The sequence below is a fragment of the Ciconia boyciana genome, chromosome 23 (assembly GCF_034638445.1).
Source record: "Ciconia boyciana chromosome 23, ASM3463844v1, whole genome shotgun sequence".
NCBI classification, from domain to species: Eukaryota; Metazoa; Chordata; class Aves; order Ciconiiformes; family Ciconiidae; genus Ciconia; species Ciconia boyciana.
This window is the reverse complement of record NC_132956.1, coordinates 3,950,729-3,975,253: the sequence shown is the minus strand read 5'-3', so window position 1 is coordinate 3,975,253 and position 24,525 is coordinate 3,950,729. Positions and strand designations below refer to the sequence as shown.

Below are 24,525 nucleotides of genomic sequence, written 5' to 3'. Positions count from 1 at the left end.
CAAACTTTCTCATTTCATTTTGTGAGCATAATTTAACAACAAGATGCTTTAAAAAACAAGATTCTGACTACAATCTTACGTGTCAGAATTGCACAGCTCGATACGCTTTTCCAGACCCTGGGCGGCAAACATCATGATCTGATCCCCTTTCTGCAGCGAGCCTTTTTTCCTACAAAGAGGAAAGATGTGAACGCCAATGGTTTTAAAAAAAACTGAGACTGTTGATTGAGTTACAGAGCTCCCCATCATGGGAATGTCAGTCTTCTGTCCTTATCACTATTTTTGGACGGCACCTGAGCTTGGAGTTGTTTTTCTGAGATTCTTGCTTTGTCCTGCACTGTTCTTTGAGTGTAAAAAAGAATGTAGGCCTGGGTTTTGCACACCTCCTCCACGCTACATACATTCAGTTTGGAGTCATTGCAGTGGACCCAAAAACCTAGGAAGCAAAGTGAGAAAGAGGACATTAGTAAGGGAGGCATAATTCCTTCTGAATGCATTTGGGAACTATTCATAGGAAACATCCACAGAGAAAAAGGGCAATGTAGGAGAAAAGGCATCTCTATCTTTTCCTCTGCAGATGCTTTGGAAAGGAGTTTCTAATCTGGAAAACATTTTGATCATTTCTGTGCTGTTAACAGAGTTTAGAAATACCAAATCATAATTTAACCAATTGTATATTATAGCCCAAAAACTCAATTAGGAAAATAAAAATTCCCTGGAGATAACAAATTTGTACCTCTTTCTCCACAAGTCAGAAGGCAGAGTCAATACTAATTCAGCTGCAGAAAGAGACTGCTGGAAATTCACAAAAACCCTGCGGATGTTATTCATGAATAGTTCCTTTCCAGTTTCAAAACACTTTCTGTTTATCTCATCATCCCAAGGATACTGAGAAAAGACACCCAGCTGGAACAGCTCCATGGAGTTACGTCGCATGAGAAAATGAAGCATTCATGCTGTTAACAGCAAGCAATAAAAGGCATCCCAAAGGGCCGCAAAGCAAAGAGCAGCAATCTGTGGCTTTATGCAAAAAAAAAAAAAAAAAAAAAGAAAGCATGCTACTAGCAATACATTCTGGGAAACAAACTACCGAATGTCAGGAAACTTGATTCCAAACAACTTTGATCATAAAGCTTTACAACGCACTACGTCTATGGAATAAAACACGAGTTTCTTGAATTTGTTTCCCCCGTAATAAGGCACACGCACCTCCCTCTGTGTTGTAGCAATATGCTGTGTAGTGTCCTGAGCCAAACCCTTTCCCGTGATGCATCACCACAGCGGAGAGGTCATAGACAAAGGTCTCTTTGTCAAGAGAGGAGAGAGAGTCCCTGCAGCAGTAAGGTTCCATGTTTAATACCTGGTCAAAGAGGACATGGACCCCAATCTTCTCGCGGTGATTACGTTCAGACCACCTGCAAACACAAGGGCAGGAATCAAAGACTCGGGATCCTGCTTCTCGACAGTGGGACCGGGCTGCGGGAACATGCACACAAAAGTAGCCACTGCTAAACAACTCTGAAGAGCTTTCCCTGCTAGGGTCAAGCAGGCATCGTATAATTTTTTCCTTCTGTTTTCGCTCTAACATCTCCTACAGTCATCTTTTGCATACAGCTGGTTCTGTCATTGATGCTCATTTATTATAGTTCGGATATTGTTGAGATTTGCAACAGCCAAACACAAAGCAAGCCAAACATCTACTGTGACAGTCAAACAGCATTTAAAATACTCAGTTATAGAAATATAAAACCCACGCACCTCAATTGCCTGTGCTAACCATTTTAGAAACTTTTCATACTATTTTGAACTTTGCCTGCCATATTTTATTCAACGGGTAAATACATAGTATTGGCATTTAACTATCATGGGCTTCCAGCTTCAACAAATCTTTCACTCAACCGATCAGTTCATCCATCTCTCAGCCACTGTTTCAAGTTGTCTGCAAACTCAGACAAACACTACTGAGTACAATTCAAGGAAATCAGTATTAATATTTATGAAACATTACATTGTGCGCATAGTAGAAAACACACTACAAACAGGCTACTGATTGTCATGCAAGTAGTACTCCGAGAGGGTATCACGCATCTGGTTTGGGTAAAATGTTTATACACGTGTATTCACCAGAATGTGAGAGAATTTACGGGCCCACACTAGTCACTTCTTTCCAAAAAGACAGAGGCAAGCCGCTTGCCTGACACCACGCAGTGTGCCCCACTCACCTGAATCGTTTAAGGTGCAGTCGGAGGACCTGAGGTAGTCTGTAGATCATTAACTGCTTTTTAGCTTCACTCAGAACAAGAGGTTTAGGAGAAGACTTTCGCCGTTTGCCTACCAAAAAACCAGCCAAACAACAAAGAAAACCAAGGCAAAGATTGTTAGGGTGCAGTTGATTTTCAGAAGGGGAAAAGAGCACATAATGAACTCTTTTTTTTCCAGTAGCAGTAGCCAGCTCGCATGCACTCATAGGATGGACATGCAAGTAAACATTTCTTATGAATTCCCTCACAGAGCAGGAACTTCTCTAGGACCAAAACTGACACGTTTAAAAATACATAAACTTTTTCACTTTTGCGATGCTCATAATCACGCAATCAGTTACCACCTCTGAGCTGCTCATGCTGACATTTTGCTCTGAGAAATACACCAGAAATATTAAGACAGAGCTAGGGCCAACGACATTGAGGGCTGTAGCAGTTTCAACAGGTGAACTACCAGCATACAAATAATATTATTTGACATTGTATTCTGTCTACTACTTTGGTCCTTGTATACCACTAAATAAGGCTTTTGGCATCAAGCTTCACTAGCTCAACAATATTAATACAAGTCCGAAGAAAACACTTCGAGCAATGTTCCACCTCTCGCAGGGTTTCTGCCTGTCCAAGAACAAAAAACAACCTCTGAACCGAAAATGGAGAAGAGGGAAAAAGGTTCCTCTTCCCAGTGATTACTCTTTCTAGGACACTGAACATACGACCATACCAGGAGGAAAACAGGTGGCTTTCAGAGCTTCCAATAAGAAAAGTACCTGTTAATTAGATTTCTGCACCTCACTGCACCAGTTCAGAGCAGATGGGTTGCTCCTCCTCCATCACGTCTGACAAGCAGTGCCCCCAATAGTTTTTGGCACCTAGATGCAGGCTGGTTGCCTTTCCCTGACTTTTTTCGGCTGGTTAATGTTTCCTTAGTCATTTAACTCTGAAGTAACTGTTAAAATTTGGGCTTTCCCAAAGAATCAAAGAAAACAGAGTTAAGATGATGCTGTATTCATCCATATCAACACTCTGTGAACATTACTTGTGAATCAGAATCTGTTCAAATTATATTTGGCTTTGTTTCAAGAACACCTAGTCAACGATTATTTCCTAACGCTTTGTGAAGATGTTTGGTAACAAATTTGCAAGTTGATAGAGAACAGATCTCTACAAATATTTGCTACTTCAGCTGCTTAGTTGCAATGTAAGTCAAATTATTGGCATTTTCCTCCCAAGGGCATGAACATTTGCCATAAATACCTGCATGAAAAAAATTTCACGTCCAGCTTATCAGAGTAGCTGAGCTGCATGATTATACACAAGGCTAAAATTATTTTCAGGCATATAATGACCTTATACTCAGACCTACTACAGGAAAGCAGAAGTCATCTTCTAGCTGAGCGCAGCAAAACACGTGCATTCATATAACAGGTAATACATTAACCTGAGACTGCCAGAATAATGTCAGTTCATTGCTTCTTGACAAAATGCCTACAGAGAGATGGAAACTCTAACCTGACAGCAGACCTTGAGAACTCTGCATTTGTGATTTCTGGTTAAAGGATTCAATCAAGAACAAGCAGCATATAGATGACTCGTTATAAAAGCCTTCCCGCCATGCAGAGATGAGCAAACCATAGGGGATAAGGTTCCGTCTTTTGTCTCTAAATCCAGTCCCCTTCCCCCTCCCAAAAAATTCTTGAAGTTGCCGTCCCCTTCCCCTCCAACACAAGCAGCAAGAGCAGTTCTGCACAGGGTTGTATTAAACCCTCAGTAAACTGTGCTGCTGAACGGCAGGGATGAGAGAAGAATGACATACTGGTTCCAAAGTGGTGCCCAAAGGAGCAGAAGCTATCCACAGGAGGAAACAAAACAGCATGAGCAGCGAGGAAGAACTCAGTTTTCATATGCATGTAGGCCGTGATACATGTTTTCAGACACCCAAAACACACATCAGAAACCCGACACGTGGAAAACAGACGGAGGTTCTAATGGCAAAGACATCAGCAGGATCCGACTTACTGTTGCATTGGTCACACGCATATATCCTCCCTTCCAGAGCTTCGGTCTCGGTGAACTTGGCCAACATTTCTGTCAGCATGCACTCTGTCTGATTAACAGGGACGATCCCTTTCTCGATAGAGTGATAGCGCTCGGGGAATTCGAGGGAAAGATCCCAAAAGGGCTCAACGGTGTTGGATTTGTAGTTGCATGTTATGCAGGTGACCTGGGAATGAAATGTGTATACACAAATGAAGTTATGTACACGTACGCCTGCAGACTGGCATTTACGTTCACATCTAAAGAGCAAGTTTATGCCCAAAAGACAGTGCAGTTTCATGGACATAAAGATGATCTGTGAGTCAAGAGAAACACTACTTATTTCCAGTCTGAAAGCTGTCTATCTTGAGCAGATAATTTAAAATACTTTCTCAATTCTCAAAAAAATGGAAACGATATTCACCTTCACGGGATTCACTTCCTCAGATAAACACCATTACAGATATAATACCAATTCACAGTTGGGTAACAAGCACCTTGGATCTGTTTTCTACTACAAAAAGTACCCATTACCATTTATCATGCAGTCTTCCTTCCATATTTTCTCTACTTTCCTTGCATATTTCAAAGCGTATCATTCCTTTAATGTTTCATCTGCTAACTAAATAAAAATTATTCCTGAATGGAGCATGAAAGGACAAATTTCAGACACCCTTCTTTTCTTATGTGAGCCCAGAGTATTCTAAATAAGAACAGCAGAAAAGTTTTCAATTAAACTCAGAGGCAGCAAGCGAGAACATGAGGAGGTAACAAAACCAGGAAGCAGATCTGGTCAGACTGTGCATTCTTGCGAGAACCATCCACCAGAAACCGACTTCCAACCTTGCAGCTTCATGCACTGAAGGCACCAGTAACGTCAAGATGGATTCGCAGCTAGCAGATAGGGAAGGAAGTCTTCTGTGTGTAGAGGGGTTTGAAATTAAATACAGTACATGTACACAAGAGTTACATAAGTAGAATAAATAGCTCGGCAAGTTATTTATAGTGTATCATAGTAGCAGATAAATTACACCAATCTGTGAACATCTTCACGCTGTTAACAGAGACCTACCACGGAATCTAGAACATGCACCATCTTCCAGAGTCAACTTCAAGAGACAAGTGAACAAAGAGCTTTTAGTTAAGAAGTCTACAAGAAGTTCACGCACTGCAGAGATGATTCAAATGAGCCATGACTTCAAGCGTCCTTCCCCTGAAAAGCCAAAAGCTTTAACTTGAAAAATACACCTTTTAATCTTTAATGTGCACGTAAGTTCTTAGGAGTGGTAAGCTTAGTAAGACTGGCACTGAGAAGGACGATATAAATAGTAATGAGAACGCACACCTATAATACGCTTAGTGGTCTGATCTTGCAAACCCTTGAGTGTCAAGTTATGCACACGTTTCATTTCTCCTGGAAAGCAAAGGTAGTCGAGGACTTTCAAAATGCACTGGGCTCTCAGGGTCTGCCTTGTGGGGAATAATACGTTTCAGACAAGGGAACGGCAGAGGAATAAGGGACCAAGCACCATGACAGGCACTTTCAGCTCCTACAGAGACGTATGTTAAGCATGCTCAGTATCTCAAGATGACTTTCATATGCCTGCAAAAAAAAAATTTGTCACAGAGAGCTTATTCTTTATAGCACAAGATGACTGCCCCCTCTGTCCTTCATCATATTATTTCTAGCCATGGAAACAAACGCAGGAAGGGATGAAATAAATTACAAAGACACTTTAAAAACATGGTAAAAAGTTAAAACTAAGGCTCAGAACTTCTGTACTTGTGCACATTTCATTCTGAAGTGGCAACAGTCAACTGAATTTACAATACAGTAAGTATCGAAAATGCTGACAACCTGCACAGCAACCCAACAGATTTCTTTCTGGGGAGGCACTCCTAACCAATTCCTCTTACTTATCCGGTGGTTCCTCAAGAAACAGAGCCTTTGCTTCTTGGTGTGAATGGCTCCAATTGACTTCTGTGCAAAAGTAGGTGCATACCTGACTAAGCAACTGCCCATGAAAAATGGTGTTCACCACCTTCAGGACCTGCTTGGTGAGCTTCCTCTGTGAGAAAGGGATAAGGATCCTGCGCTTCGTTCCTTCCGACTCCAGCTCCTGCTGTACTTTATCCAGCAACTCGCAGAGAAATTCCTGAGCGTCCTGCTGATCGTAACCTCGAAACGCTGGGATCAGACTCCACACAGAGTGCAGCATGGCAAAGGGCGACACGAGCGCCCACTTGCCAGACCACATCACTCTGAAGAGGGTGTGCAATTCGTGACAGAGGGAGATGTGCTTTGAACTTGGTTCCTTGGGTTGTATTAGTTCTAAACTCCTGTTTATTGAGGAGCCACCATTTAAGCCAGCTGGCAAGCTCTGCGTGCCATATGATCCCACTTTGTCAGTCTTCCCTGACTCATTAGCAGCAGACCCATTTGCCAATTTGCCAGGCATCCTGGACTTCCCATTCACAGTTTTGGCTAAGAGTTCTTCTGTTTCACAGAGATCAAGTGTCAAAAAACATTCTCTAAATTTCTGGAGGTGACTTAGCACTTGCAGAATAGAATTCATATAACATGTGTTTCCCAGGTTCCTTAGACCCGTTACCCCGGGAGTCATCAGAGGCTTACGCCGGATGGAATAAAACTGTTTGAACCTGCTGCTCTGCATCTGCCTTGAGGTAGGGGAAGCGGTCGCCACCTCCCTGAATTTCCTTGGAATCAAGTTCTCTCTGTGCACGTGAGACAACAGCCTTGCACTCTTCCTCGGAGGAGTGTTTGCCAGCTCCTCCAGGAGTTGTCTCTTCATCTCCTGCCGCCGCTGCCTAGCTGCCTCCTTCTTTTTCTCCAACTCCTCCATTTGTTTCTTTTGTTTTAATTTTAGCTGGCCTCTAGAGCTCTTATCAAACCAGGTCCGCAGCGCCTTCGCAAGCAAGGACTGGCGCCTGTGCCAGAGAGCTGTAAGCATCTGAGATTGTCCCTGAGGGCTCCTTTGATGGCTGCACATGTCCTCTCCCAAAGCCATTGATCGCAATGTCCTGCCACTTCTCGTTGACGGATCATGTTTTTGACTTTTAATTGCTGACAGAGAACTTCTCAGCAATTTCAAATCACCCTCCGGATTATCATTCAAGACATAATCTTCACAAAGGTAACAAAAGACATACAGATCATTAACTTCCATTGCCAATGGATGCCTGGTTTCTTCAAAGTGTTTAAGTGCATGCTCCTCGATGTACCTCCCACAAGCTACGTGGGAGCACTTCAGACAAGCCCAGATAGATTCAGTTGTCTGGCAGTCCACGCAGTGCCACTTCTGGGGGTTCAGGATAGAGTGGTCCTGGGCGAGTCGTAGCCGCCCAACATGTTTGCATCTATCCATGTCTTACAGAAGTCTTCGCTGCTTTGACCTTGGAAGGCAAAAAACAGAAAGAAAAGGATCTCAGAGCCACTATACATACTTAAAATGATCACTTTTGTACCAGCTATAAAGACCTGTAAAAATACAGATGCCGCGTCTTGTCAATCCGAACCGCAGTTTGCCCTCAACCATTATTTCTGCGCGGTTTTTTTTAAAAGCAGTTTTTAGTACTAGCGAAAGATACTGGATTGACAAGGTCTACAGAATAAAACTATCTGTCTACTAAGGACGATCCAGACAGCTGCCAGCACGCCTTACCCAACGTGAATGGCTCGCTTCCAAGGAGAAAAAGATTAATTCAGTCCACACACACATTTGATCTTTAGCTGCCCTCTTGAAATTGATACATACAAAATGAATTTGGAATTGGAATGCATGTCATCAGGAACTAGACCGAGGTTACCAACTTCTCGCAGAAGCCACAAAAATATCAGATAATTGTCATAACCAGAGCATTTGCAAGTCCGCAGGCTTTACATTCTAGCCTCAAATTCTCTGATTTACCACAGCCTCCCAGACATTTTAATGTTTAAAAAAAAATCAGCAGGGAAAAAAAAAAATGAAATGTGTAACACCATATTATAGTAAACCTAAAGGAACATCTGCATGTGTACATGTTTGCATGAGCACACATAAGCAGAAAAAGCAACCGATTTACTAAATTACTGTATTGTAACCAAAGAGAAATCAAAGCAGGGATACTAGAAGGCGCAAAAAGCTTTCGCTTGCCCATACGTTTTATAAAAGATACTCAGCCGTACAAAGAGCACAACTAAAACACTGCATGCCAGCGCTGTGGTTTCTTTTGTACGGTCCCTCCAACACTCTGATCCAACGGACAGAGATCAGGGCGCAGAAGCAGCGCCCAGACCCGCTCGCATGCCCTACTCACGGAGTTATGTTCAAACATCCTTTCCTCCGCGATGCAGCATCCAGGGCCCGGAACATCCCCATTTCAGCCAAAGGAGTCTTGGCGGTTCTTCGAGAATTTAATTACTACTTAAGTCTTCATTGTAAGGCAGCACAGCTTCAAAGCCCTAGAGAGAGAATATTCTTGTGATGCACATAAACAAACTAAGAACGCTGGCAGGGTTGCTTTTGAACACGATTAATCCCCTCAGTGCAAGAGCTACTGCAGAGAACACATTTATTACAGAGAAGAGAATTATCTGGAAGTCAAAGCATGAACGCACCTAGGAACCGAAATACTTAGATGTTAAGAAACGTCACGTGGAAGAGGCACTCTGGAATTTCATTTTTCTGCTTTAATTTTCTGATAATCTATAAATCTGCTGATCACATGTAGCCTCTTCATTGTAAGTCTTTTGTAGTGGATGACCCAACATATGGCAGAGAAAAAAACTGAGCAAAAAAAACTGAGCAAAAACGTGCACCTCCTGTGATCACTTCAATTTTGGCTGCTTCGATAACTTGGTGAAAGAAGGGGGGAGGAGATGGAGAAAGGAAAAAAAAAAAAAATCTGTCCTGAATTAAATTTCATTTCTAGATGATTTTTCAAACAATAAAAATGAAGTAATGAATAGTTGTCAAGTGTGAACGGCAACAAAATAAGAACTACAGAGGAAAGAAAAGTAGGAAAAACCTGCATTCTGCCAAAGGCAGAAAAGATTGTAAAAACGTATCTGTTGTAATAATCCAAGAAAGGCTAAATTAACTGGCTTACGCATCTACGACTACAGCACTTCAATACAACACAAAGTAGTGATAGGAGGGACAGCAATAATACGCACAAAGTGGTTGCAGATGTCACAGAGAGTGTCAGGTCTGGCATACAGAATATTTAGTTTAAAAAAATCATTTTGCGAGGGGCAAAGTTTAACATAACGAAGGCCACGGCACGCTTTCCCAAAGCTTTAAGAGAGGTATTGAACAGTTGCCTCGATTGGTATGCAGAAAACCTATCTGACCAGGCTAAGAAAACATATTTTTAGTGGTCCCCAAATTATGCAAATTTACTTTAATTACTGTCTTTTTCCAGTGACACTGCTGCTAAAGATGGAATCTGTTAAAGAAAAATCAAAGCTCTTCTATTCTTTAACTCTTCTCGACTTTAGATTAAAGCACAAGTGGCCACTTCAGAATTCATTTCCACAGAGTGATTCTGCAGTGCCTAAATAACCATTTTAGTTGTTTATTTAAAACAGTTCAAAAATCTGCTACACCTCTCCTTTGGGCTGCGTTCATTCACTCACAAACCCTAGGACCTGGAAAGACACTTTTGGAAATCCTACCTAAACAAAGGACTGATTTGGTCTCCGCTTTCCAAGTTGGAAACATCCCTTCCCACCTTTCCTCCCTCACCTTTTCCCCCCCTCTTTCTTCTTTATTTTCCTGCTCAGGTCTTGATAGAAAATTGTGGAATAATCCTGTCTAGCCTTGGTGAGACCAAGTGGCATAGATTCCAGCTTGAAAGAGTATAGACACTATGGTAACATTGACAGCCTTCATTTACATAAAAGAATACTAATTATGTTGTATCATCAACATCTGTGATTCTGCTCACTGCCATATGCGACAGTGTTGGGAATTTAACCCTTGAGTCTCACCAGCATACCCGAGATTTGTACCGTGTAACAAAAAACGGGCCTTATAAATACAATTTTCTAGAGACTGATTAAACAGCTGCCAAGTGCGGTCGCTCACCAGCTCTGCAAGGTCTCAGAACACAATATTTTCAAAGAACACTGAATTTATCCTCAATTTCCAAGGAAAAAGAAACAATGCTGATATGCTGCTAGTTTCAGCTGGGTAACAGGCTACAAGGAAATCAATCACACACCAGATACAGTGCATTAAAGAATCATGTTTAACAATGAAGTAGGCTATCAGTATATAAATTACAAGCCTTTTGTCAACTGCTTTTGCTTTTCCTGTGTGGGCCAGCAAGATTTCCTGTTTGAAAAAGGAAAGAGATTTTGTCAGTTAACAAAGCAGCTTTGTTACACCTTGATTCAGTAATTCTCAGCACAAAAGCATCTTTGATACTGCATGTGATATTCCCCACCTGTTTCTCTTTAGGTATCTATGGATACTTCCCTTGCTAATCTAAGCCCTAAGACCATACGCATTCGGCTACTCTGCAACTTAGAAATAAACGGTGTTTATTTAACCCAACCCACTTAAATGATAAGTCTTTTCCACCTCCTCAAATAAGATCTGCTTTTCATCGGGGTGGTTTTCACGTCCAAGCTGCGAAGGCGGAGCAGGCTGCCTGCACAGCCAGGCTGCCGGAGCATCTGCATTGCTCACGACAGCGCGCAGTAGGCTCGCTTGCCACGCACCTGGCTGCTGCGCGAGCGGAGCTTCTGCCACGCACCACGCTGAAGGATTTCTTCTTCACATTACTGACTCACATTTTTGAGCCCTTCGATGAAAAAAAAAATTAAAAAATTCAAATCGGCTCTCTCGCGTTGTGCAACACGTGTAGTAAAGGCAGCTGAAGCGTCTGCGGGTTCAGCCCTGCCATCCCAGACGCAGACGGACTACTAAATAAGTCATTGAAAGACACACACACGACTAAGAACAAAATTGGTTCCTCTCTTTTACATAGGTAAACAAATAGCTTGCCACAACCTACTAGCAAGAGCAAAAAGACGACACTAACAGGAGAAATTACAAAGCTGTGATTAAAGGAAAACACAAAGATGAGTCAAAACTTGTAAATGGTTGCACAAGGAGAAAAACAAACCTTGCAAAGATTATAGAGCTGGAGCTATTTAAGATATTGCAAGAACTGAACACAAATTTATGTGGTTGATGTGACTGCCTAGGACAAGCCATAAGCAACAAGAGAGTTTAATGATGGAGAATTAACACCTTACATTTTAAGGTCTTGGAAACAAACAAACAGAACTCTTCTCTCTGCAATTGCAGTATATCAGCTTGCTTTCTTGGTTTTACAATTTTTTTCCATCAAGGTAGATCTCATTTTAAGAAACGTCTATAAACTCGTCCTTTCTCACCTACTTAGATCTTTTCTTTTCCAGATAAGGGGTGGGGGAAGGAAAAGAGGGGAGGAGGAACAACTTAATTGCTCTGCATGGAGAAGAGGTACCAGAAGAAGTGTGGAGCTGCATTGCAATACAACTAAAGATGAGTTAAAACTGAAATTAAAGAATTGGAAATAAAGGGAAAATAAGGACACTAGTTTAGCCAGTAATATTTTAGAGACAATTTGAAAAATTCTCACCTTGCAAATCACTTACAGTATTTAAACACTGGGTCAAACCCTACTTTCTGTTCTTGCATGGCTCATAGACCTGGAAAAACTTCTGGCAAGATCCTTTAACAGCTTCAAGAACTAAACGCAGCAGAAACAATTTGGCTCTTGACCCTAAAAGAGTGTTAAAATAAACCACATGACTTTATTATGTTTCTTTGTACCATTGTTACACATTTGGAAACTGATTAAAGACATCTGTGCAGATCTGTTGACACTAGCTACTTTCTTTTTCTAAATAAATGTGCATGAAGCAAAAAGAAAAGTTTAGGGATCAGGAAAGGTGCTAGATGTTTAGCCTTGGAAACTAGATGCATCTTTCATTTGTCCAAGAGTTGATTCCAGCACAAATAAAGAGTCTTCAATACTGACATAAACTCTGTTAGCTGCAGTCTGGAAATCATCTTTAAGGACAGGTGGGAAGCTCAGACTGAATGATTCTTTCATTCATTCATCCCTCTCCTGGGAGTGGCAAAAGTGAAACACAGCAGCATTTCACCAGTCCATCGGGAATTGGTACCGCATTAAATAAAGCACGTTTGCCTTTTTTTTTCCCCCCTTCTCATTTTGTTTTAAAACACTGTAGGAAAAAAATATCCTTAGATATTCTTGGTTTCCATCAAAACTATGTAACCTACACAAATATACTGCATTTGATCAAATAGGTTTAAAAATCTTGGATGCAAAGAAAGAAGCACCTTCCACTCTCCCCCCAATAAACAATTTTTCATGTGCAACTCTAGAGTAGAATTTCTAGCCTGCTGTAAATACTCAAAAAAGCAAATAAGGAGATATTAGAGAGAATATATATCTAAAAATTGCATACAACTACTCAGAAACTTTATTCCTCCAATTATTTTAACCTGCCCATTTGTGAGCAACCAATTATTCAACCAGATGTCTAATGAAAACATGTAATCTGAGCTGCGTGGAAGATGGTGAAAAAAAATTCCTGCTCAAGACATTCATGTTCCTGTGCTTGCAAGAGCCGTCCATGTACATACTCACAGCAAAATCCTGTATTTGCTTCTCAAAGCCACAAGCAATGACACTTTTTCAAACGGAAGAACTCGTGTAATTGATATTCCATTAGAGAAAAGGAATTGCTGCACGAACGCACTAATGTCACCACCGCATCACCTGAGCAGGTATCCTCTGTCCTTACAAAGTCACTGCATGGTCCAGAACTACTCACTCAGTAACCAGAGCAAGGAAAAAACCCAGGCAGATGTGCAAGAAGCTCTTTTTGCTTCTCTTTCTCCAAAGAGCCATCGGCTTGCCCGGGCGGGAATGGGTTTCTCCCTTTACTCCTCTAGTTTGAACCCTGCTGGTTTTAGACTTTCAGATTGCATCTCCAAAGAGTAACAATAGCCCTAGAGATTTTTTCAATTATTCTGAAAGCATATTTTCTTGAAAACTGTCAGCTTTATATCCTACAATTGCTGGATTCTCTCTATCCAGGATGACATACTATTAAGTTAGTTACAGGCAAATTAACACAGCTGACAGAAAAAAAAACAAAAAAAGGAAAACACACGAGGAAGAGTTACAGATGATTCAGGATTCAGCATTTCATTGAAAAGACAAGCACAGCAATGAATTAAATAGCTACTGTGAATACATGAATAAACCACAATTTAAAAGACAGACAAATAGACAGGAGGGAGACTTGAGCTGTGACAGCAAAAGTGGTCACTGATCCCACCTCCCTCCTGGCCAGCCCACTCCTCGAGCATCAACCTCCTCACCCAGCCGGAGCCCTGAAGCACAGAAATCCTCCACCTGAACACAAAGCTTACCAAATTCTGAAACATCCCACCCGTGCGTGCCTGGAAGGTGGCCGGTGTCCTACAGGAGTCATGACAAGCTCAAAGGACTTCAGCTGGTTTCAGTCGTACAGGCGCTGGAGGACCCCACACACCCCACGACGCTGTTCAACTCTGAAGCTATAATCACAAGGGAGCTTGACGAAAATGTGACTTTCCTGCCAACTTCCACAGCGAGTTCTGTTTTATTAACTCCTTTAAGTTAATTATAACTATGTCAATGTTAAACTGTTTCTGGGAGCTCACACTGTGCTGTAAAAATTTGCTCTAGGCTCAAATCTGGAATCTTGGGAATCAGTTTTCAAAGAAATATTCAGTCATTGCAAAAAAAAAAAAAAAACAAAAAACCTCCAACCCAAAAACTCCAAAGCACTCAAAAGCATGAGAATTGAGAAAATCCTATTTCCTGCACTGGCATCCTCAGTGGGAGTAAACACAACTTCTGCAGGACTTTGTTCTCTGAATCATCTTGGGAAGCTAAAGTTGGCGGATATTGGTCCATATCTGATTTGAGAGTACAATGAAGAGCCCAGACACTACGATGTATTGAGTACAATTAGCTTCAAGCATTTCACACTCTGCAGCAGGAAAAACAAAGCTTCAGGGGGCTCCAGGTTGTCCCTAACACCAACCCACCCACAAAAACTAGTCATCCTCCCTATGAAGTTCACATAGATTTAGGGGGATAACTGAGAGAAGATAAGCATTTGCTTCACGTTTTGCATCAGCTGACAGATGTAAATGTCCCAAAGTTTCCAAATCAGAGACGTTAGGATCCCACTACCACAATGCACGGGACATAAAACCTGCCAAACACCAGGCAGCTACAAGTAGCAGATATAGATAGCTAGAGAGATAGATAGCTAGAGAGATAAAAACCAGCTATAGGTACTAACTGTTAACGATCCAACCACCAAGTCGATCAGACAAATTGCTAAAGCCGGGAATGGAGCCTCAGGGAAGAAGCAAGGATGAAAAAACTTCTCTCTTTCCTAAAACTCTGGAATTTTGAGTACTTGAGAAAAAAGTTTTAATGTCTCCGAGACTGTTTTAAATATGACTGGCGTACTTAAATCTCAGGCCTCACGTAAAATGAAATGTGCTGTTAACCCGTCTATACTGATCAAGACCGAGAAGAAAGTAAAATGTTCCCCAGTCCCCATTCCAGGCTAGTCAATGCCTGGAACAGATAAAATAACTTATCCTGCCTTTTTTGCTGTTATAATTGTTGTGCTTGGTGAACTGGTTTAGCTATACTACCCAAAACAACCTTTATGCAGATACACACTCTCTTTACCAGAGAGGATCGTTGGCAAACTCTAAGAAATCAAAGTTAGAAAACCATCGAAATCCTTTTGTTTGGTTAGAATAAATTTATGACTAAAACAAAAAACTTCATACTGCCTGCGTCCTCAAAGAGCCATAATTCATACTGTATACAGGCCAACAAATAGTTGCAAATGTGCATGTGTCTTCTATCCACATTCCTTCCCCATAAAGATCCTCTTAAACTAGAGACAGTTCGGCATTCACTAGGAACGGATCCGGCAGTTTATGGCTTGAAAATAATCACGGAAAAGCAAAGAGAAGGTGAACTTCTTCAGCGCACAAAGCATTTTAATACAGCCCTCCTTAGAAACTAGCTATTTTATTATTTACACTGCCATTCAAATTCCCCAGCCGTACAAGTTTAAACTCGAAAGTTTTAAAAATTTAAACTATTTTAAAGATGAAATATGAATATTCTTATCAAACCAAACTCACACTGTTTCCTGTGTAGGGCAAGAGATTAAAAATAAGTGACTAAAACCTAGGGTAATGCCCCCAGCTACCTGTATTTTCAATTTTCACCTTTTGAACTTAGCTTTAAGAACAGCTTTTCCATGTGTAATACAACCAATACTATTTATTCTTTAGGGTCACCGTAAAACAAACAAACAAAAAAGATACATGTCCTACAGTTCCCTGAAAATGTGGGAAGTTACTATATAATGGCCCTGGATGTTAAAAAGCATTATTAAAATGCTATATACCTCTTAGCTCATGGCTTTCTGGAAGTTAATGTTTCTTCATTTATTGCAACACATAAAATCCCCCCCCACTCTTTCTTTTCATAGGCTTCTGAGATTTTATTTTTGGTTTGGCTTTTTGAAGTGTTAATAAGCTGGGAAACACGATAGGGATACACTGAATAAGAGAGGCACTCACTTTACATTAAAACAATTCACAGTATTTCCTCTAGTCCTAGTGAACCAGTCCAAAAGGGAAAGAGTCAATGCAGTAATTCCCCTGGCACTTAGAGCTGTAGAAGCCTGAAGCAATTACAGCAAGTCCATACAATTTGAATTATCAGAACCAAACATGAAAAAATGTTTTGCATTAGAACAGTCTGAAAGTAGATGCTAACTGCCCAATATAAAGTCGTAATTTCACTTTATGAGTCAAGCAACCAGCTTTATAGAATCCATGAATTCCCAGCGAATTCTATTTCCGTAGTTGTGACAACACCAGCGAGTGACATGCCATAGCGTTTTAAAGTTTTCGACATGTTTGCCCCCGAACATCTCTCCTGAAGAACCTCTCTGCCAGAGCAGACAGTGACAAAGCTTTAACGGATCCAAAATCAGTGGCACTGACACCGAGTCAACACAGCTACATCAATTTTCACTATTTGGAAATTCATTTTTTTACACCCCACCATCCCCAGACTGTCGGGATTCATACCAACACTGATGTCTTTTTGTTTCCTTTCACACTTACCACTGCCCAATTCGGCAAGTATTCAAGTTTAGTGAGACTGCTCAAATGGATAGAGTACGTGCTTATGTATTCACGGGTCAGGACCTGTGCACAAGTGAACAAGGCAGTTTAAGAATAATTATCAAGGTACAAGTTAAACAAAACAAGCCATGCTATATTTCAACGTGGCCTAACAAAGCAGGAATAGAGGAGATAAACAGCCAGTCTCTCATGTCCCCACTTCCCCTACCTTATGATTCCTTTTAATCATGGCCTACTACAATGCAGCCAAAAAGCTACATTTTTCAGACTGCAGAAAGCATTATTTCTTTTGACCATGCTCTTTAAACATTATTTTTCACATTCAGTGTATATCACATTTATCACCAATTACCACGTAAACAATACCTTCAGAGTTGAGGTTCACAGCAACAGTTCAGACATTATATATGAAAAATATTAAAAACCATGCACTCAACCTTTGATAGGGAAAATTCTACTCAATTTCCACCCGCCTTCACAATAACATCAACAAAATTAAACATAACTTCCCAGTACTGGCAAAGAGCTTCATTAGCAAGGTCAGAACCGGTTACATTTTGACCTATAGTACCTTGCTCCGTTCCCCCATCATTTGCAAAAACCAATTTACTTTTGCAGCAAAAGACACGCAATTTTAATAAAACAAACCAAACCCAAAGCCCGGCATTGCACAGGTACGAGGTGAAGTTTTCCAGCTCCAGCACATCCGAGAATCCTCTCGGTGCTGCTCACGCACACAGAGCTGACGGCTGCAGCAGAGATCAATTTAACAGCCCTGGTATTCAGCAGCAGACTAACAGCCTCTTCGAGAATCTCTTTGTGATAGACACAAAGACGGATTATAGCAGAGAGTGAATACTTGGTAAGTTATGGGTAGTCCTCTGCTGTTCTTCCTCCCCCATTTTAATTCATATTCATCTTGGCAAAATCTTAGACAGACTATTAACTAATCTAAAACAACATCACAGCTGATACAACACATAAAGCAATCAGTCAAATGAACATGTCAGTGCCATCTACTGAAGCAATAAAGAACGAGACAACCCCAGCAGGCTGTGGCTTATTATCTTCACAGCCATAATGAATAGGCAAATAGTATTAAATATAAGTACAGTATTCCACAGTCACATTTCGCTATGCTTTAAGCAGGAAAGGTGCCTTCGATATGTTTGAGGAACAGAGATTACAATGAGATGAAAATAACGAAGGGTTTCGACACACCTCTCCATCATTTTCTTTTCCTTCACTTGCCAATCAACTACTATTAGGTCTTTTAAAACCCCAAGCAAGTGAAACAGAACAGCATAGAAAATTTTCTACGGGCTTTAATACATGCTGTTAACTGGTAAATGGAGTAATCATAGTAACCAATTTATCCAAATGCAGCAAGGACTTCTGGTTTTTTTATTTGTCTAACCAACAAAAACCAGACAACAGCCCAAGATGCTCAACAGTGTTTATTCGTATCGCATCCATACGCGTGCCCACAGCCCTGTACGGGAGGGTGCTGCCGCGTCCTCAGCTCTAGAAGCAGCAAATGATCTGGCCCAGCCTTCACTTGGACCGCTGGGCTCGACCAAGGTCTTCTCCGTTTTCTTGTCAACAAAGAATTAGAGAGATTGACATGTCCTCTTGCTCTGCTCAACGGACGTGCCTGTTTTGCGCTTGGGAAAAAAAAGAAATCTATACAGCACACCCTCCTCTTCCTAGGTGTGCAAAAGGAGACCTAAAGTGGCATTAATAAAACTAAGTGTATTTGCAGTCTCGACCTTCCCTACGTCCAGCCTGCCGGCTGACACATAAGGTGTGAGCCTCTGTTTTCTGGTACATAAGGAACAATTTCACTTGCTCAAATGCACTTTTTTTTTCCCCCTTCCTGATGGAATTATTGCTAATTTGCATATTATGAATCTTGTTCTGGCTGCAATCCTTTTCTATAAATTACAGGCAACATCTGAGTAGTGCCTTTGTCCTCACCACAACACGTCGACGTAACAGAACGAGGTAGGAAACAGGAACCCAATTTGCAAAATATCAGGTTGTTAATCTTCTTTAAGAACTGAAGATCAACTGAGGCCCAACTCTATAGCATCTGTTATTTTAATAAACTATCCTACTAAGAGGTTAGAGTTCATCACAGCAATTTGTCTTGAGATGAAACGACAACAGGACAAGGAAAGGAAAGAGGGAGGGGAGAATTTGATTTTGATGCCACGATCTGGTGCCTCAAAAAACTGTTCCTAAAACCTTCCAATCTTGTAATAAACAGGACATTATCTTCCTTATTTACTGACTCACTCATTTCCACAGTGTCCAAACCAGCAGGTCAGGCAGCCATGCTACCGAGCCATCCTGGAAAGTTCAGAAAAAGAGCAGTGCAAATTTCAAAGCAGAATTTTTCAGCCTACCTTTGAAAAACACTTCGCTATTTTCACATTTCACACTCGCAATTTCAAATGAATATTCCATTTTCTCAAAATAAACTGGCTCTTGTGAGAAAGATATTCATCCTTGCTCTCATTCAGGTGAATTAACTATTCTTAGTTAAATAGATTTGCTTCTAGTCTTAGTCTGATGACAGATTAACTCATGACTGGTAGGATTATAGACTTACCTCTGGAACTAAATCACTTTTGAATCTGAGTTATAGCTATTAGTTCTTTAAAGCTTAGCTGAACAGCTTTTAGTACCTCCTTTGTATTTTTGAAAGAATGATTAAACATCATTAAATCCAAGCTAAGGGCTCTTTCTCACAACTCCAGTGAATAAACAGTTAGCTGATTTAACTTTAAAAAAAGAAAAAAATAGAACGGCAGAGTTTTACAGGGATTTTTTTCAGAATAATTAATACTATTCTAAGTCTAGAATACTTGTCCTTAAAATTAAAACATGTTTTTCATGTTTGTGTGGTTTTTAAGCACGTAAAAAAACCTTTGTTCTCCTTGGAGAGAAACAGCTATCCAGATCAACCTGCTGCTTTGTACCCAGCGTGGCCCTTCCGTTCCCGTTACGTTTCTCCAGCTGCAGAAGACACGACCAATTCTACGGAGACGGGCAGTGAAGCTCTCCCATACAGCAGCCAGCTAATGACTCCTCTCGACTGAGGACATCAAGCATACGTTCAAGCGTGGCTTGTTTTTACATGAAATATGAAATATTCCAAATATGACACCAAAAATGTCCATGCCATCAGCAAACAGTTTCACTACATGCCAACAAAGTAACGTAGAAGCAGCCACTAAGCAGGTATCTAGAGAGTCACCCTTCAACGTCCTCCTCCTCCTGACATTCCCTTCGGCAGCATTAGTAAAGAAAGCAAGGAGCAGTCTTTCCCCAAACTTTTGTATCTTGTCAGAGGATGGAGATACTTAGCCATCACTCTCCATTGAATTAGAAGGGAGCCAGCTTGCTTCAACGAGCTGCCCGAATTCATTGCTTTTGCCTTCTACGTTTCCATAAGAGGAGGCATGGATGGGACAGTGAGGAGAGAAAAAGTTTCCCCTAAGAAGCAAAAATAAAACCACCCTGTAACTACTAACGAAGATCACTGAATGGAAGAGCTGGAGGCATCACGATGCCGAAATTATATGGTTTAGTCGCACCCTGGCAGCTACGGGCAGCACATCTCCTTGGGCTCCCAGCCCAAGCAGCCAGCCACTGATCTACATCCCCACCAGACAACCGGTTTTCTTTTTAAGTAACACACGATCCAAGTTTCGGTTAATTCATCATTAAGTATCCCTCTGGCTCATACTAAGCCCGCCGCAATCTCTGAATTAGAACGTATCACTTTTCACTGTTTGTTCATGACTGGAAAACCCCTAAGCATCCAAAAGCAGATCGTGTTGTCCAGTCCTAGCAACACATCTATAGATACATGCTGGCACACAAATATATAGACATATAGTCTGTTTAAATCAATCCTTAGATCTCTCCCTCCACTCAGAAAACCCACCAAGTACTGTCAAGTATAAAAACCCCACAGTGAACGTAAATGCAGACCCCAATTAGTCAAAAAAGACATTAGCTCCTCATTTGACCGAGTTACAGAAATCTGCAGGGGCAGGAGGGGAGGCATTCATGCCAAACTGTATTTGCTGAAGTTTAGTGTATGAAAAAATTATTTGTTCTGATAGACTACAGTTCAATATTTATGCAGATAATGTTCAAGCTAGACGTCAGCCACAAATCTCTATCATTTTCTTTATACACAAGGCACTTGTTATTCAGCTGGAACGCATTTAATATACAACATAATGTGAAATTCTAAAGTATCTAAAATTAGTGGGTAAAGTTAGCTTCAGCACCAAGCAAGAGACGAACCAGGTCCCATCGCACCAAAAGAAAGAAAGGATTTAATATAAAATACAGTTTTGCTGTTTGAATAAAAGGAAAGCACATTTGTCACAAACTTATTGGAACAGAGTCAGGCTTAGAGACACTGATCCCTTCCAGGAAAGCGGGGAACAAAGCCGTAGCAGTACAGAAACACAAGCCAGCACTAACTGCCCTTCTTAGGATACTCTTTTTAGTATTTCTGGCTAAAAGCTACTTATCACTTCATCCGCATACCCACCTAGCCAGGCTGCAAAGACCCTCCTTCCATACCGTTTTTATTTAAAGTTCAAAACCTTGAATTGTCTTCAGAGGCTTTTCATAGCATGAGAGAGAGGGACAGAATGCAATTATAGGACAGTATTTCTTAATCAAATCTAAGCCGCCCACTGAAAGTGAATGGGAAAATATGGTTGCAAGGCAATGCTTCTCAATCAAGTGGACGGATTTGCCTTTCAGAGTGAATAAGGGAATGGAGCTGTGGTCACCATTTCTTAATCAGCTCAGCTGATGTCCTATAGAAGGTCTCAATGGAGGAACACAGCTGTGGCCCATAACTCTTGACTTGATCTTCCATGGTTTGCCTGAAAAGCCTGAAAAGCACATAAATGCACTAAAGCTTTTCTCCATTAAATTGGTTCTTTCAAAACCACCACTGGCTTCACCCAGAGGGGGGAAAAAAAAAAGTTTCTTTTTCAGTATGCTGGGTTAGAGGTTGAGTGTAAAAGTTTCTGTGATATATACTATACACAGAGGTATATTATAATAGACCAAACTATTATTTTCTTTTAAAGACCAAGACGGAGCATGTTATTTAGTAATTCCAACCTTCTGTAAGGATTCCTGTCTGAGTATGTGGTTTTTTGCTTTGGCTAAAGCACCCTTTTGCATTTCAGTTAGCAAAGTTACAAAACATTGAAAAAGCATCTCCTTAGTCAGGATTTTTTTTTAAAAGAGTACATTCGTCATGACTGACATGTTACACAAGATACATTTCAAATGCACTCATACTAACTTCGAGCTGTCAGATCTGCGTATTCCAGTTTTCTGTCTTCATTTGAAAATGCGGCTGAATTACACAGCCAAGGCAGCGAGACAAGAAAGCAAGCGTGCGCGCCGTGGGGAGGAAACAAGGAGAAAAGCTTCTCTTTTTCAGAGCTGCCTGTATTTTTCTTCTACTTTCTCTGTGAAGTTCTTAAGAGGACAGACTTCTCAGTGAATTACATTATAATTACCTAATTAAAGGAACTTCTCTAGTGAGCCTTCTTTAAAAAAATCTCAAGGTATGCCCCACCCAACAAGTTTGCCATTTTCTGAGAGATTTCATACTGATCTTTGTAATGTATTGGAGGTGTAATAGTTAATGTGCACTCGTTACCATCTTGTAAGCAAAAAGCTAATTAACAACACTCAGCACAAAGCAGACAAGTCTATTTTTTTCTACCTATGTCCACTAAAGATACTAACTCACTTCCTAACACTGTAGCAAAAAGGGTTTTTTTCCCCTTCGAAACCAGCAGAATGCAGTGTAATAGAGCGCGCATTTTAATTTGCATTTTCCTCAATATGCTATGATATGAATTACTGCAAATATACAGATAACTAGCTTTAGACCACTTAGAAATTATTTCCCTACAACACTGGCAAAGGACAGAATTGCCACCTCCATTTTTACCTTCTCTCCCCTCACTCCCACTTTAATCTTTTTTGTTTCAGTGGCGTGTTATAGCTGCTCCGTAGCTCTGCTGCCAGTTACGTGATGAAGCCTGCATGCTGGGGCTGTAATTCAATGGCTCGCAAGCCACGTACGACTTAACAGCCTCGCATGAGCCATCTTTGATCTAAAGTCTAATAAAAACAAAAGTGAAGAGCGTTAGCGTCGGCATACGTGGAGATATGAACAAACAACCGAGACATTCTGATCTATAAATCGGATTTTAAAATGGTAGTGGTTTCTGTTAAACAGTTTGTTGAATTTGCTTAGTACACACCAAAGCGATGATTCGTTAAGGGTTTCATGCTAACGAGGATGGTCTTCCATTCACTGACGTTGAAGGGAGGGGGGGGGCTTTTTTCTATACAACATACCCGCATCAACTCAACAGCCTGTTCATTGTGGTTAAGTGTTTAGGAAAGGTGAAGTGTTTATACACTGAGCAATTAACAATAGGCTGCTGAGACAAGAACATCTCCCAAGGTTTCATTCCCCAAAGGGGAAAAAAAAAAAACAACAAAACCCAAAACCAACCCTTGATGAAATATTCAAGACAAAAACCACAAAGGTTGTTAAACAAAGTGAGAAACTTCCAGTGTCTCTCATCTGCTGGAGAAGATTCCTGCGCAGAAAATAAAGGATCAGGGGGGTCTTTGGGAGCACGTCCCACCACGCAGCTCAGAGCTACCCCATCTTCCTTTTCCCCTACTCACTCTGAATTGCTGCGCCGAGTTACAGGCAAAGTTTTCAAACATCTTAGTATCGGTCTATTAATTTCTAACGAACGATTTTAAAGCAAAAACCTTAGTTTTGTTTTGACTCAGAGCTGAATTCAACTTCAGAAACCCTTTCACACTTCCCCAAAGCGAAAAATGCACGTGAAAGAATTCACACGTACCTTATAAGACAGAAGCTGAATTTTGTAGTATTTCCATTTGTTAGCTATTCTAAATCTATCCACTAACATCTTCTAAGGGCTGAGAAAACACTAAATTTCACTTTAGGAGTCCCAGCAGAAGTCCTAAGAAATTTCAGTATAAAAATACCTAACAACAGAAAAAAAAAAGGCCAATAAAAATGGGATCTTAAGACATATTCAGTAATTTAGACCACCTTTGCCACTAGAGAAAGTGCTTCTTGTCACTCGTTCTTAGGTGCTGAGACAAAACAGTAACTACTTTAAAAAAACCCCAATTAACAAGTAAGTGCGTTTTAGCGCTGAAGAAAACAACCTGCAATGTCTGATGTGGACAGAGAGCTGCAAACAAGCAAACACCAAGCGAAGGATTATGAGTAGTCGCAAGAAATCCACTGCAGCAAGAAACTGCACTCAAGGCTTTCACACCCAGCAGCAGAGAGGCGATACTAATGCGCCCTTTCCTTTTTTCGTCAGCAGTGTTCCCATCATTAACACGAAAGATAGATCCTTTGCTGCTCCCTTTGAGGTTACCAATCCAAATACGAATCAGACCAAGAGCTGTTTCGTTTTGCAAGCCGCAGCACACGAGGCTTATTCACAATTTCTCCATTCTTACAGGCCTCCAGCGGTTCTTGTCAACCACAGGGCTTTGTACCACATGCAATCTGAATCTCCGCAGGAACTGCGGCGACAGATTCTTTACTAACGATCTTTGGACACACAACAGCTAAATAAATCCCCAATTTTGACTTACTAGCTGTAACACTCTATAAACCGTTGCATATGTGACTATTGTTAAGCCCTGCTCCTGAATAAGCCAAATTCCTTGTAACAAACAGAACTTGCACAAGACCAAGAACTATTCCAGACCTGAAAAGCTGCCAACTTCAAAACGCCCTTTTCACTTGAAGTCAGCTCATATTAATAGGAAGAATGATTAGGGAAAAAATAAACAAGCGTTTACCGTTTGCAGCCTCGCGTTTGAAA

The 24,525-nt window shown here is 40.9% G+C and overlaps 1 protein-coding gene across 2 annotated transcripts in view; it reads right to left on the bottom strand.

Annotated features, from left to right (window-relative positions):
* USP49 (ubiquitin specific peptidase 49) overlaps positions 1-24,525 on the bottom strand; it is a 34,713-nt gene that overhangs the window by 8,251 nt on the left and 1,937 nt on the right. Inside the window, exons 2-9 of one of the 2 annotated variants that reach the window (XM_072844582.1) lie at positions 11,934-12,077; positions 8,616-8,760; positions 6,302-7,712; positions 4,281-4,485; positions 2,223-2,331; positions 1,210-1,415; positions 294-436; positions 80-169 (exon numbers count right to left, since the gene is read on the bottom strand). In XM_072844582.1, the coding sequence (XP_072700683.1) occupies positions 83-169; positions 294-436; positions 1,210-1,415; positions 2,223-2,331; positions 4,281-4,485; positions 6,302-7,684 (2,133 nt within the window). In that variant the 5' untranslated portion in view covers positions 7,685-7,712; positions 8,616-8,760; positions 11,934-12,077 and the 3' untranslated portion in view covers positions 80-82. The remainder of the gene's footprint in view (positions 1-79; positions 170-293; positions 437-1,209; positions 1,416-2,222; positions 2,332-4,280; positions 4,486-6,301; positions 7,713-8,615; positions 8,761-11,933; positions 12,078-24,525) is intronic. The other variant, XM_072844583.1, reaches the window with a different exon arrangement.